Raw genomic sequence first — 15,273 nt, forward strand, 5'->3', positions numbered from 1 at the left:
ACACAGTGTGAAAATTCTTTTCCCTAGCCACTTATCTAAATATTCTTCTAATTCGCTGGGGTTATGTGCACATTTTATTTATTTATGGAATTTATTTATTTATCTGTTTTATTTCTATGCTGGCTTTCTCCTTAAGAATTCACAGGTAACATGTGGACATTTTATGTAACAAATTAGAAACCTTTCTTAAAGCAATAAATGGAGAAGAGGCAGAGGAGGGAAATATATAATGGGAAAAATCTTTACAAAGAAAGGCTGGGAGAGGAAGAACAGATGGTTTGAGAAGAACAGCCAGAGCTGAGATGCTTATCCTGGTCCAAGCCCCTGCAACTGCGTCTCTTAGTTCTTAGTTCGTACACTGAAGATACAGCACTAGCTTGTGTCTGGGAATCAGCTGCAAACACCAGGAATGACAATAAAGGCAAGTCTTCCAGGATTAGCTCAACCAAATTGACTCTTCCTTACTCAAATCATGTATTCATTCATTCACATTTTTTTAACCTTGCATTTTACTAATCAATATATAAATCTTCTCTTCTTCTTAGATTTTAGGCTTCTTTGAAATTTGAGGATATGCCCTTCATTCATTCCTTCCTCCCTCCCTCCTTCTCTCCCTCCCTCCTTCCGGCCTCACACAGAGCCTGGAACAAAACAGATGTAGAATAAATATTACCAAATTTTGAATGAAAGGAATTCTTTTGGGCAATTATACCTAATAGTGAGTATCTACTCCAATGTTTTAAAACAGGTATCATTTTAATCCCCAGAGTGACCTTGCTAAGGAGATTGCTGTTATTATTATCTTAATTTTATCAATGAGGAAACTGAGGCTAAGAGATCTTAAGTGAATATTGAAGGTCACTGAACTTGTAAGTGGAGTGGCAGTTGGAGGATTTGAACTCGGGGCTGACCAGGATGCAACATGCTGCTACCCAAAATGATGGTGGCATGGGACAGTCAGGCTTGATGAAGTCTCAGGCAGTGATGAGGGAACTTCTTTCTGTCCGGGCTGAGAGTGAGACAGAATCCCCAGTTTCTGCAGTGAATGAGTGAGTATTAATAATAGAAAGGGTTGATGCTGAATTGTATGCTGTAAAGGGTAGATTTTATGGTGTATGAATTATATCTTAATAATTTTTTTTAAATAGTAAGGATTAGAAATAACTGAATTTTGGTAGTTTTAAATGTCCCAAGAGCTTTCTCTGACCTCTGTTCCTGAGGACTTTAGTTCAAATTCTTACCAATTCTTTAACTGTTTAGGTTCACTCAGCTGCATGTTGAACAACAGCCAGGATTTGCAGATGAGACCGTGTGTGGCCCCCTTGCTCCTCTGTGCTGGGGGTGGACATTTATCCGAGGAGGGGCCATGAGAAGGTGATTGTTGGGGATCTTTCAAGCATTTAAACTATCAACTGGAAGCTACTGAATATTCTTGGTGAGAAGTTAAATAAATGTGAACATATGAAACCATTTTTTAAAACCAATTTCAACATCATGAAGAACTTTCCTCCACTTTAAAGAAAAAGGCTTCTGTCACGTCTCTCTGAGACTGTTTTTGAGCCGCTAATTTATCTGACAAGGATGGATACCACATTTGGGAAATTTGTTAGCATTCAGTCTCCTAAATCAGTTTCAGGAAGCTATTAGGACTTAAAAGACATTTTATGGTTGAAAATCACGTAATTTGGTATCTTTTTATACTCAAGTCCAGAATGGACACAACACATTTCTGCGTTTGGTTAGTATTGTTTAGTCAGAGTGCGCATGCAACATACACACTCATTTACACTCATGCATGTACACACACAAGCTCATGTACACTTACATGTACACATATAGTCAACAAATGTATACATGGCCCATGCATGCACACACATACGCTTGCCCGTCTATATCATGAGCAATGTATTAATAGGAGAAAGTTAGTGAGCCAATTTATCTTCTAAAGGAGACTGCTGTGTGTATGTGTTTATAATATTAGGAAAGGCAACTACTTTCCCTCCTGTCTACTTAATAGATCAGAATGAAAAGATTTCAATACAAAGCTGGCTGGAGTTTCAAACATCCTACTTGGTAGCTGTAAGCAAATTATATAAATTTATAATTTCTTCTTTTTTTTCCTGCTGTTATTTACACTTTGAAAATGAAAGCAAGGTGAATGTGGAGAGCAGTGGGAAGAAAGCAGGGAGTGGGTTTGGGAGCATTTGAGTCACAATTTTCTGTCACTCTTGACCTTGGCATTTGAAGTTATTTCTCTGAACCTCTAAGTGATAGCTTCACTGTGAGTTTCTGAGTTTCTGAGATATTTGTATATTTGTTGGAGTCTAGATTTGATATTCCTATCTTTAGTCACCATTATTTTCTGAACAAAGGGAGGATCAGTTTAAGCAGGCATATTGGAGAGCCTGAGAGAGTGGAGATAGGGAGAAAGGTGTTTATCTGAATTGTTTGTATCTAACGTTTCTTTTCTTTCGGGTCAGGGTTTGAAGATTATGAATTGCTGGGTGCAGTGGCTACAGAAAGGCAGTTGCTGCCGCAACAACCACGTGTCCCTCTGCCCTTGAAAAAGGGGCAGAGACCAAGAAAGGGGTCATACCTTCACCCTCTCAAACCTCTGCTCGATTGGCTGCACATTAGAGATATCGAGAGATCTTAAAATAATGGTGCCTGGCTCCCACCACCCGCAGTCTTGATTTATCTGGTCTGGGGATGGGCCGTCATGACACCCCAGGTGACTCTAATAAACAGAAAAGCCTGGGAACCACCGCTGTTAGCTGGCGATTGCCAACCCTGCTGCTGTGACTGTACTCTAATGCCTGGAACCCCGGCCCTGGGGAGGCAAGTGATCTGCGTGGGGCCTGGGCGTTGGTATTTTTTAGAAGATCCCTAGGTGATTCTAAGGCACAGCCAGGGTGGAAACCCTCTGGGCTACTTTGTCAAAGGCGGGAAGCCTGCTGCTCTTTGCATTTATCCTTGACCTGTTCTGCTCTGCAGTTATTCTTTGTGTGCCCACCGTGTGTTGGGAGCTGCAAGGACTATACCAATGAACTTGACACAGTCTCCGCTCTCTGACAGTTCGTGAGGCTGCAGACAATTATATTTTGCATTGTTTGTTGCTTAATGAAGCTGACTGGAAAACATCTTGAATCTGGATGTGGAAGGGCTGCCTCATGCATTATCTCATTGGAACCTCACGGTAACCTGGTGAGAAAGGCATAAAAAAATGTAAACTCACAGAAGTTAGGGATCTGCTCAAATGTACATGGCAAAGAAAGCTGGGAAGCCAATCTTCTAATGCCTAAGCCAGAGAGCCCTGCTGGCACTGCCATTAATATATCAAAGCAGGGGTAGGACGTGGGAGAATCAGAAAGGCAGAAGTTGAGCTGGAGAAACTGCTCAGGATGTATGAGAGTGTATCTGAGTGAGTAAGTGAGTGTGAGAGAGGGGGGCAGTCAGGGAATATGCCTTTGAGATTTTATTCAATGGCACTGTTTTGTCACTGTCTCTTAAAAATTTTATATATAGCCTGTTAACAAAGTCTAGCAGCAAATAGAAATTACTGACATCTTTAGAAATATTAAAAGTCTGTCTAGCATGGGAAGGCCTTTACTGTCTGTTAGAAAAAAAAGTTTTAAATAGTTTATTAAGAACAACTTAGATTTCTATAGATACCGAGCAGAAGTAGTTTCACTAACTAGAGATTGATGTGTGTGGGGTGGGGGGAAGGGACAGGGAGATCAGCATCAATAACCATTAGTCAATGAAAGGAGCTTAATTTCCTGTCTTCCTTCAACTCCCTGACCGTTTCTCCGCCCCATGGAGGGAGGGGGAGGCATCAGTCTGAGGCAGATGTGTGTCTTGTATAACCAGAGATGTGAGAAGACATAGGAAAGACATGAACACAACTGGGTTATGGAGCTTTGTAAGTGCAGGTAAGGCCTAAACAGTAATTTTTAGGTGTGCGATATTTTAAAGTTATGACAAAATATTTTCTTTGAGGCTTGGGTGTGTCTGTATGTGTTTGGCTAAAAAAATAACTTCACTGTGATAAATATGTGTAGTATTTCTTTGTTTTAACAACACAGTATTGCTGCCCTGCTCTTTATATGTTCACAAAGACAGCTGTCAAGATTCATTCATTCATTCATTCATGTATTCATGCAAACAACAAATGTTCATCATATTGCTATGCATTAATATTATCTATGAAAACTTAGAACATAAAACACTGTCTCTGCCCTACAAAGGCTTAGTATTTATTAGATAATAATCCCAGGCTATTATTTCAGAAGGCTCACAAGAAGACATCCAGGTGTTTCCCAAGGAAGGCTTGCTGCCTGTCCAAAGGCATCTCCAGGGGGTGTGCATCAAACATTGTCAAGGTTGGAAAAAGGAAGCTACTCTAGATATTTCAAGCAGAGAGGGATTTAATGCAAGGAATTTCTTAGGAAGCTATTGCAAGGGCTGGAGGAGCAAAAGATATGAGGTCATGGTACTCACAGATTGGGGCATTGCTACTGCCCTTTCTTAGCTGAGCTACTGGAGGAATCAGAAGTTTCTGGAGCCTGCAGTCATCTGCTGTTGGTGCCACTCTGCCAGAGCTGGAAACAGAGTGGCTTCCCCCTTCCTCTTGCCTTCTCATCTCCTCTTGGTGCTTCCCATTGGCAGAATTCAACATTAACCTGCTGACCAAGAGTCTCGGTGAAGTAGGTTGCACCTGTACACCCGCAATGCGGAGGCGAGTACAGTAGGGTGAGGTGAGGTGGGGAGGGGCAGAAAGATCCAATAGTCAACAAGCAGAGAGGGACGGGCTCTGGAGCAGCCACTGCCACCCAGAGTTTTCCCTCAGTTTCTTAGATCCAGGAATTTGATTATTAGAACACTCAGATGTGGTCAGACTTTGAAATCTGACTGAAACTAACTGTTATGGGCTGAATTGTATACCCCCAAAATCCAAATGTTGAAGCCCTAACCCCCAGTGTGACTATATTTAGAGAGAGAGCCCTTTAGGAGGTAATTAAGGTTAGATTAGATCATAAGAGTGGGGCTCTAATATGATAGAACTAGTGTCCTTATGAGAAGAGGAAGAGGCACCAGGGATGTGCACCCGCAGAGACAACACCTTGTGAGAGCGCAGCAAGAAGGCGGCCACATGCAAGCCAAGGAGAGAGGCCTCACCAGAAAGCAACTCTGCTAGCACCTTGATCTTAGACTTCCTGCCTCCAGACCTGTGAGAATATAAATTTCTATTGTGTAATCCATCCAGTCTGTGCTAAGCTGTTATGAAAGCCCAAGTTGACTAATACACTAATCAAATACATGAATAATTAATATAGAGTCAAATGCCAAATTACAAATTTGTACTAAAAATGTTATTTTCTAAAAGATTGCCTACTTATATTTTCTGGTCAGTACATTCTTCTTCTATGAGTAAAACTACATAGCAATCAAATAAAATTGGACAGTTGATTGACAACAGTGGTTTCCGAGCAAATTGAGTTATTTGGATGGTACAAATGGCCCCATGTAATCACAGGTGTCTTCAGGATCTGATACATGTTTCCCCTCTAGACCTTCAGCTTCTGCTGGATATATGTGGGCACTCTCTCTTCCCAACAGTGCCAGAAATAGAGTGTGAGTGTCAGCTATCCTGACTTTTCCTTTGTTGACCACTTCCCTTTTCATATTGCCACATCCTGGTTGCCATTTTGTTTCTTTTAGGTGGCCTTACTTCCATCCATTTGAATAACTTTACTCTGATCCTTTCCATGATTGTTTGATGGTTTAACTCACACATTTTCACATTCTTGAAGTGGAGGCAGTGCGTGCACTTTGGCTGGGAATTGGCCAGGATGCACTGCTATAGCTGCACTGCCTGTTGCCGTTGTCAGTCCTGATTGCACTGAACCTTTAGAATTGGCCAATACCTGTGGCACATCATTGCTAAATAATTTAAATGTCATCTCTCTCTGTATTATTGGCACCTTAAAGTATGAAAAGAAATTGACCAAATCAAGCCATTGAATCAGTTTTCCACATAGGCAGACTAAGCTATTTGAGAACTGTCAAAAGCATCCCCATTTACCAAAGTGACAGACTCATCAGCCTATGGTAGAGCATGAAATCCAGTAGCTAGAGTTGCTTTTAATAATTTTAATCATATTCACCAGAAGGGATAATCAATATATCTAATATTTAAATTTTACCTACTCTATTTCAACCCCTGGCAAAACTCTTTAAATGGATTACCTCACTAATTATCACAACAACCCTACTATGAATACAATCTTATTAATGCCATTTTATAGACAAATCAACTGAAGCTTAAATAGGTTTTAAATAACTTGTTTGATGTTTTCCGCTAGTAAGGAGTAAAATAGGAATGTAAACCCTAAGATTAACCTCTATGTTTCAAATAAGAGCCAAATGAGTTACCTTGGCCTACAAGATCCTGTAGTTGTTGCCTACAACTCGGCACTTTTCTCACACATTCTCTTCCTAGCTTGTTTTGCTCCTAAGAGACTGTTACTCTCTTAACAAAGCTCTTTTCCAGCTCCTTCCCAGCTGAAAGGCTGATCTCTCTAGCCTTTCATCTCTGGAATGATCTTCACCCATCTTTCTACATGGCTGGCTCCTACCCTAACCATTCAATCCAAAAAGTTTTCCTGTCCCTATGCTTGATGCTCTGTTACACCATCTACTGGCAGTTATTTCCTTCATATAGGTACTTATCACAGTTTGCAGTTATTTGTGGTTTGATTTGTGGTTTGTTTATTTATTTTCTATATATCCTATTAGACTGTAAGTTCCATGAAGACAGGGACCTGGTCTTTCTTGTACGTAGCTGTGTCACCTACATCTAAGGACTGGATGTTCCATATAGCAGGCACTCAATACATATGTGCTAAAGGCAAAAGGATCATCTATTATGATCTATCAAAGCCCCATGCTCTTTGGGATTAAGACTTTGGAGGGCATGTTTTTGATGGAGAGGGAAACAGGAGGGCCTGAGTAGTTTCTCCATCTGTGTTCATCACTCCAAAGGGTGTTCTGAGCCACAAGCATACAGTCGCTGAAATGGGGTGGTGGGGGCTGCAAAGCGTGTAGGAACTGCTCAGGGTAGGAAAGGCAGGCCCCCAGTCAAATTTCACTTGATTAAAAGTTTTGCCTATAGTAATAATACTAACTTTTTTTCTGAAAAATACTGCCTAGAGTTTTTTTTTTTTTTTTTTTTTTTGACTACTAGGCCCTGCCAACAAATACGTATTAAGAATTTACTATATTTGAAGAACTATCTTAATTGACTAAGGTGATTAATAAGGCAAGTCCCTAAGGACTTCTATGGAACTTGGGAGAGAAAGGGAAGTGTTAGCAAATGGAGTGGTCTAGGAAGGTCTTGTGCAGGAGATGGGCCTGAGCCAGGCGCCGGAGCAAGGGGGGATTAGACCAGAGGGACGTAAGGGGTGTGATCGACAACATGGTCTCCGGAATGTGCTTAGCGTGTTTGGGGACTGTAAAAAACCCATTGGCAGGAAGTAGACCTTGAAAATGATGCTAAAATGTTTGGATTTTATCCTGAATTCTGATTGGTCCACTGGTCTGAGTGGACTAATGATGTGTTAAAATTAGTGTTCCCAAAAGCAAGAGATGGAATGACTAAGATTGAGGACGGACTCTTGGCTAGAAAACGAGTCCATCAGTGTCCAGTGACTGACTATAGTTTGGGCACACCCTGTGTCAGCACAGCTGTCTCAACCCTCTGCATGGAGGAAACCAAGAGAGCAACCCACACACTGTGGGCTGTAGGGTCCAGTCTGATACACGTCACACTTGGAGCAATTTCTTTTCAAGTAAAAAAAAAAAACTGATTAGCATTTTATTAATTGCTGCTCTTCTATATCAGCAGTACAATGGCTATGTTTATTTATAAGGATTACGAGAAATTTCTATACGTCAAAGTGCCTTCTGAATCACAGGGACATATCAAATCATATTGACTAATTATTTCTAAATGTAATCTGTGGGTAATTATAACTTGCATGTAACTTTTAATTTATTGCCTTTAAATCACTTAATTTATTGCCTTTAAAGTCATCATTTGATTGCCATTGTTGTGTTTGCCGTTTAGAAAAATGAGTTTCAGAGAGGCTAAATAACTTGTCCAAGGTCACTTTACTAATGGGTAAGAAAGCCTGGGTTGAAACTCATTTCTTTTATGTCAAACCTTCCAGATCTTGGTAAATATTAGAAGCTAAAACTTAATATGTATGAAGAGTCCTTACTAACCAGAATACTTAATGATTCTAGAACAAGCAATCTCAGTGGCGTGCAGGGATGAACTTTATCTGATGTGGTAAAATGCAGTGGGTGTTCCATTAATACTCCTTGACAATAATGATATCATCCACCATTCATTCTGAATCAATCTGTCCCAAAAGGAATGTATCTTACGGTGTTCCTCAAATATTTTTAAATTAAATATTTTTAAATTAAATATTGACAATAATGTTCATGTTTCGGTTTCCTCTCATTGGGCCTTGAGCTCAATAACTGTTGGTTATGGAGCATGGCTTTGTCAGTTTGATCTGCTGGAATTTGCAGACAGCATCTATGTGCACAGTAACAGAATGATTTTGGCTGATAGAGGGAGGATGGGTGTGGAGCAAGTGTGGCATGAAACGGACTGTTTGCTTTTTTCCACAGTCTGCTGATTCAACCTGTAAACCCATTCCCCAACTCCATTAGCAAAACCTATAAAAACACAGGGGCCACCATAAAGACGATTCCGACATTTGTAACCTAGAGAGTTCTTTTGAGTTGAGAGAGCCCAGCTCTATACTTAATATTTGGGTCTGGGTATATTTTGGCTTCCACACTTGTTTCTGGTTAGAAAGTTAAAAACAAAGGTCTAAACACTGTGCACTTGGATAGTAAAACACATGTTCACTTTTTGCAGTGACCCTGGAAACAGACGGGGGATTCTTATAAATCACAAAGGAAAATAAATAACTTCACCCATGGAGGGAAAGAGACAACTTGAGAAAAGGGACTTTGGAAAAAGGCTGTCTCTAGACAGCAGTCTTGTGGTAAGTACTAAATATTCATTTACCACTCTATATGTTTTGGCTTAAACTGCATTATTCTTTGACTGTTATTTCCTGAACTCTGTGCTTTTGAAACCTCTATTCCAGTTACCCCATTAGCAACATCCCCTGGGATTTTGTTTCATTTAGTTTTTACAAACTCAAAAGCCAGAAAATTATTGGAATGTTTGTATAGTGTCTTAATAGGCAAATGTCATAATCTGTCAACATTATATATAATTAGATTAATTCCAGCTGAAGTAGACTTTAGCCTATACAAAAACACTACTGTACAGCCGATGCCAAATGCCAAGCCTACATATCGCCCATTTATCTTAACTTTGGGGGTAAGTTGAACAAGAATTCAATACAGCTTCAAATATTGAAGAGCCAAGAAAGTGTCTGAGATCTTCTTAGGTGTGTGAATCAGTTCAGTTGTCCGTAAACTTTCTTTCTCAGAGTTTTAATGCCGATGAACATCATTCTTAACAACTGGTCGGGTTTGCTTTCAGGTATGAGAATATGGTTAGTCCAATGAAAAGGACTAAGTCACCAATATCTGAAGGTTGGCCTCTTTCTGACAGTCTCTGGGCTAACACGTATGGGTCACCTCTTCTGTTCCATAATGCATGCGACTAGAGCAAGAGATCAAATCAAGCACTCCTTTCTCTTTGCTCACCGACTGAAACAGAAATTAACTTGGCTCCTTCTTTAGCATGTTTTACAGGGACATGCTTTATTCACTTGTATACTCCCAGCCCCTGCCCTGGGGTCTGGTACAGAGCAGGGATTCAATGAAATATCTGTTGGTTTGATTTATCAGTTGCACCTTTCAAACTCTGCAGCTGTGGGTCATGTCCTGTCCTGTGCAGATTAGCTATTTAGCCCATAGGCCAAGGCTCCACCTCACACCACTGTTCATGGATGTGAGTTTCTGGAAATTGAGAAAAGATTGCAGTAAGTGTTTATGTCGGGTTGTTCTCTTGGTGTTCAGAGTCCACTTCGGTGCCTATGTGGACTGTGCACTGACCAGCATACCTTCAGAGGCTAAGGACTTCAGTAGTATTTTAATTTCTTCTCCCTGTGGATGTGACCCCATTTCATTTCCTAGGTCTTGCTGTCTCCAGGTAGAATGTGTTAAAAATAGTGTGTGTGTGTGTGTGTGTGTGTGTGTTTATATACATATTCTCTTTTCAACTTCTGGGGAAACTTGGGATAAAGAGATAATTTCTCAGCCTCTCTACTACAGGAAAAAACACTTCCTACATATCAACATGCCAGTAGGGTCTGCCTTAGGCCTAGACACGGGACAAGACAACCATATGGTATGATGTGAGCAGCTCAAGAAAGACTCTCTTAATCCAGAAATATCCTGATGGATTGGTCTCCAAAGCCACAGATTTCTGCCTTAGGTCTCCAGCAATATGCAAATATCCTATAAAGGCAAGCATACTAAGGTATAGTCTTTCAATAATTCATGGTAGAACTCATTAATAAAAGGCCTTGGATCGTTCTCAGATGTCAACCAGATGAGCAGCATTTTGCTGAGGGACTGGCAAGCAGGAGAATGATGAGCACAGTGGCTGGGGATGGCAGGGCTGGGGTGAGACAGAGCAGCAAGGCAGGGAGCGGGTTACCGTGAGGGTATTGGGTACCTGCAAGTCAGAGGAGAGAACAGTGTCAGTGAAACCTTTGCCCACATTTCAATGTTGCCTAGAGACAGCTCGAATATGGGCATAAGTAAAATCCCATCACATTACCAGCGCTAGCTGAAAACCCAAAACCAAGCCTGTGTTCCTCTTGGCATATGGCTGTACCCTGAGACTTGTCGCAGGCTGCAAATCTATTTCTTGACTTGCTGGCATAGAAAAACAAGAGAAAATGAGAACTTGTTGCTTGGCACCACCTGGGAAAATTAATCCTGCTAAATCTCCCTCTATCATGTTTAGGAGAAGTTTTTACACTACTGAAATATCTTTCTTGTTTCCTGGAGACAGATGAAGTGTTACATCTGTATGCCCAGGTTGGGGAGATTCTGAACAAGCATGCCCTCTCTCACTACTACGTGTATGGGGGTGCTTAAATACTGTTAAACATTACAGCACTCAAGCCAAGAGACTACAGTTTTTCCCTCGGTTGTAGTAGTAGTAACACGTTCTCTCCTTCCTATATGTCGCTGCTGCTAGGACAATGCCAGCAAGAGCATTCTTTTTGACTGGGTTCTTTGGGAGTGAGATCTGTTGAAACCACCTGGAATGCATCTGAACTGTCAGGAAGAGAGCTAGACTGGGTATAAGATCAAAGGTGGTGGCCTATAAGGCACTTGAACCCAAGACACTGCACCCCTCTTTGGCTCTGTGCTGAAACCACACAAATAACTAGGTAATAAGCCAGGTAGGAATGATTTTAGATAAGGGATGCTGCGAAATAGAATAGTTTAAGACTGGAGAGGTTACCTGCTCCTCCTGAGGTCACACAACTAGGATTACAGCAAGAGGAGAAAACAGGTCTTTTATGTGTCATTTCAGTTCTTTATCTTTTGTTATATACTATCCGAGGAAGTGAAGATGGCCTTTTGGGAAACCGAATAGAGGAAAGAGAAACATATTAAGTTCTTAAGTCTTGAAATTCCATTGCAGTAATCATCAGGACCCATATTTTTGAGAGTTAGGGGGCCCAGAGGTAATTTCCACTTTTCAGATTTTGCAGGAGAAAATTCCCCATAATGTACTGCAAGAATAAGGTACTATTAACTTCATTACACTTTTTATTTTATGTAATCAAATCATTGAAGTGTTGAGCAGAAATTATAGCTCCCTTGCAAACGGCTTTAAATTTTTAAGCTGGAAGAACCACAGAATAAAGACACTCACAGTCCAAATACTGAGAAAAGCTCCAGTTGGGGGAAATAAGTTTGTGGTCCTCAGTCACAATTTTGCTTTTGAGGACATGGTGTGGGGGAGAGTTTGAGTGTGCGTGTATGTGTGTGTGTGTGTGCATGCACATATGCAGTGTGCCCTGGGAACACACTGAAGTGTTCTTTGATGTTGATGATTTTTTACTTTATAAATCACCCCTTTTAAGGAGAAAGTGACAGGTGAGTGAAACTGAAATGGAGAATCTGTTTTGACGTGGGGGGTAAAGACCCAGAGAGAAAGACGAGTGCCTGAAGTCTGCCTCCTCCAGTGGGAGTGTGCCGGGCAGCCATATATCTGCGGCAAGTCCAGCCTTCTCTCTGATAACAATAAAAATCACTCCAGAAATCGAGGCCTCTTCTTGACCCAAAACCATTCAACCCTCCCCGGGATGCTTTTTGATCAGAAAAAGTCATCATTTCCCACTGTGCTTTTCTATTTGCAAGACTCATTCCCAGGCTGCACGTGTAGCCGTTTGACACTTGTAGCCGTGACAGCATTTAGCGGATGAGCATGCTGGCAAGTGAAGTATCTTTTTTACCAGCTCACATTGCAATGGCAAACATTCTCTTTTAATTTGGGAGGGAATACTTTTAGCTTTTAAGCATAGATGAGAGTGGCGGTTTCTTTTGTAGATTTTTCCTTAGTACCCTCTTTCTTTCCCTCCACACCAAAGGAAAACAAACATTGGGCATACCAGCTCTGACAGCATGTAACTTTGATAGACTTGTAGGGGCAGAAATGGACCTACACGAGTCCTTCAGTTCATCCTTCAGCCTCTTGACAGTTTCCATGCAAGTCATTACAGTGATCAGGCCTTCTGCCACGTGCATCAACACTAAGTTAGTCAACAAGCATCACTGACAACCTGCTATGGGGTGGGCTGGGTGGTTTTCATTTTCTCCTCCAGGTCCTTCTTTGTCTTTCTCTACCTGGCCTTGCGCCCCTAGAGGATGCACCACATGGACCTTGCCTCCCGACATCTGGCTGTGTTTGGCCAGTGGGAGGAACTAACAGCAGCTCAGAGGTCCAGGTCTTTGTTCTCCGGCTCTCCTGGGCTCCTCTGCGTAAGGTTGCAGCTTTTTTTTTTTTTTTTTTTTTTTTGGACAACCCCCTCCTCAAACTCTAGCTACAGTTATAACCACCAATCTCTCCATCTTCTGGCACCTTCTCGCCATGCCCCTTCAGGCTTCTTTGTAGTAATGGCTCTTGGTTGTTACTAGCCCATCTCTTGTTGGTTGGCCTTAGATTGCCCACAGTTCCTGTACCCAGCTCTCCTCAGTTAGATGATTCGAGTGTGCCTTCTCTTTCCTGCAGGGTTCCCCAGCCGATACAGGGAGATACGCTCACCCCAAGTGTTTCTAGTTTGCCTGGGGAAGCTGACCGAGCAAGCAAGGAAAATACATGACATGGAGGTGAACAGTGTGGCACTGGTAGTACTTACTGGGAGCTGAGATCCCCCCAGACGGCGTGAGGAGGTACCAGGAGGAGCTGGAGAGGGAGCCTTGCTTTGAAGCGATGGGGGCATGTGGGAATGAAGGAGGAGACAGCAGAGAAGAAAGAGACAACCCAAAGATCCTGTACTGCACCCTCTGGTGACAACTCCTGTCCCTACTGATCTTTACATTGCCGGGGAAACTTCTTCCTCATATCACATGTACTCTGTGCTGTTTTATGCTCAGTTATTTCCCCCATTTAGTGACTAGAAGTAATTCTGAGGCAGGGGGCAGCAAACCCTGCCTGCAAAGGTCCAGAGAGTGAGGATTTCGGGCTTTGTGGACCACGAGAGCAGTTGCAATTACTCAACTCTGCTGCTGGGGAAGGGCGGCAGCCACAGAGGACACATGAACAAATAGGCGAGGCTATGGCCCAATAAAACTTTATTTACAAAGACAGGCAGCAGGCTGCATCCTAAATGTTGTCTGCACTCGTAAGAGAAATGGGAAATTCGGCAGTCCAGATCTACCTTCCCCAGTAGTGATTTGTGTTTACCCTGAGCATATTCAGTATGCCCAGGTGGGCAGAGGAGCAGGTTTAGGCTGTTATGCAAAGGTGCGTACACCCCAGTGGCAAGAAATAGGGAAACAGAAAAATATTTTATGAATATTTAGAAAATACTGACATACCGTATGTCTAAACTCACTGAGAATTTTTCTAAATTCAAAATAGAGGTATTGTTAGTGTTGCTCAGTGCAGTGGGTGTGAATTCTAAGGGGAAAAAAATCTTCATTCTATAGTGCTTCAGGCACAGCTGGAGCGTTCTTGACTTTTACGTGCCCTTATTAGGCCTGTGCTCACCACAGGGATGCTGCACAGAGCACACAGCACCAGGGTCCTGTCGAAGGTTCCCAGCTACTCGAATCCCAGGCCCCCTTGGCCACGGCTGTGGTGGACGAGTGTATGAAGTACTGTTCACTCAGTGCCTCTGCCACAGGGGGAGGGTCAAGTTGTCCTCTGGGAACCTGATCTTTCCTCTCTGATAGCAAGATTGCTCTGAGATTTCCCAAAGGAACATTAAGTCAGCGAGGGTGAAAGAATGAGAGGCGGCTTTTTATTCCCCTGACTGCATCATTTCCGGTAAGTGAGCCATTATCTCAGCTATATCCTAGATGGGCTGAGAAGAACAGAGACCGTGGCCCAGAGCCAGGTGTTGGAAGGTGGGGTGATGTCTGAAGATCTAGCCAAGGCCATTTTTAGGAAAAAGCAACAGGTAGAGAAGAGACCAGCTTTGGCCTGGGTTAGCAATCTTTCCCGGGTGCCATGCTGAATCTTCGGTGTGCCCCCTGAGAGTGGACACTGTTTGAGTTAGAGAAGCGTCAGACCCTTAGCGAATACTTCCCCAGGGAATCTGCCCACCAGCCTAGCTCAGCCCACCATGGCAGGTCCAGAAAATGCGGGAGTTGCCCTGTCCACCCGCCCTGCAGCAATGCAGATCTCTGGGTGCCTGTGGATGGATTTGGGAACAGATAGGCTGGGAGAAGATGGGGGGGAGGGGGCTGGGCCAGGTGTGTACCACCCACAAGAGCTAGTTGCTAGGAGTCTGGAAGGGACCCCAGAATAGTGGGAAGAGATCAGAACCCAGCAAGAACGGAGCTGGAGGGAGGTTGGAGAATTGCAGCAATGCTGGTGCTGAGGACAGGATCTGAATGGAGGATGGAGTAGAATGGGGCCAATCAGTGGGCACAGAGTATGTCAGCAGTGGGGGGTGACAGAGTCTAACATCAAAGCCACTTTAGCAGACAGCTCAGCATGTTCAGTCAGTGAATCATGCGTTG

The 15,273-nt window shown here is 42.6% G+C and overlaps 1 protein-coding gene across 1 annotated transcript in view; it reads left to right on the forward strand.

The window, feature by feature from the left end:
- Window positions 1–9,017: 9,017 nt before the first annotated feature.
- Window positions 9,018–15,273, forward strand: part of NCKAP5 (NCK associated protein 5) — a 719,900-nt gene continuing 713,644 nt past the window's right edge. Inside the window, exon 1 of the mRNA XM_069474609.1 lies at window positions 9,018–9,086. Coding sequence (XP_069330710.1) covers window positions 9,018–9,086 — 69 coding nt within the window. The remainder of the gene's footprint in view (window positions 9,087–15,273) is intronic.

The sequence above is a fragment of the Eulemur rufifrons genome, chromosome 1 (assembly GCF_041146395.1).
Source record: "Eulemur rufifrons isolate Redbay chromosome 1, OSU_ERuf_1, whole genome shotgun sequence".
NCBI lineage: Eukaryota > Metazoa > Chordata > Mammalia > Primates > Lemuridae > Eulemur > Eulemur rufifrons.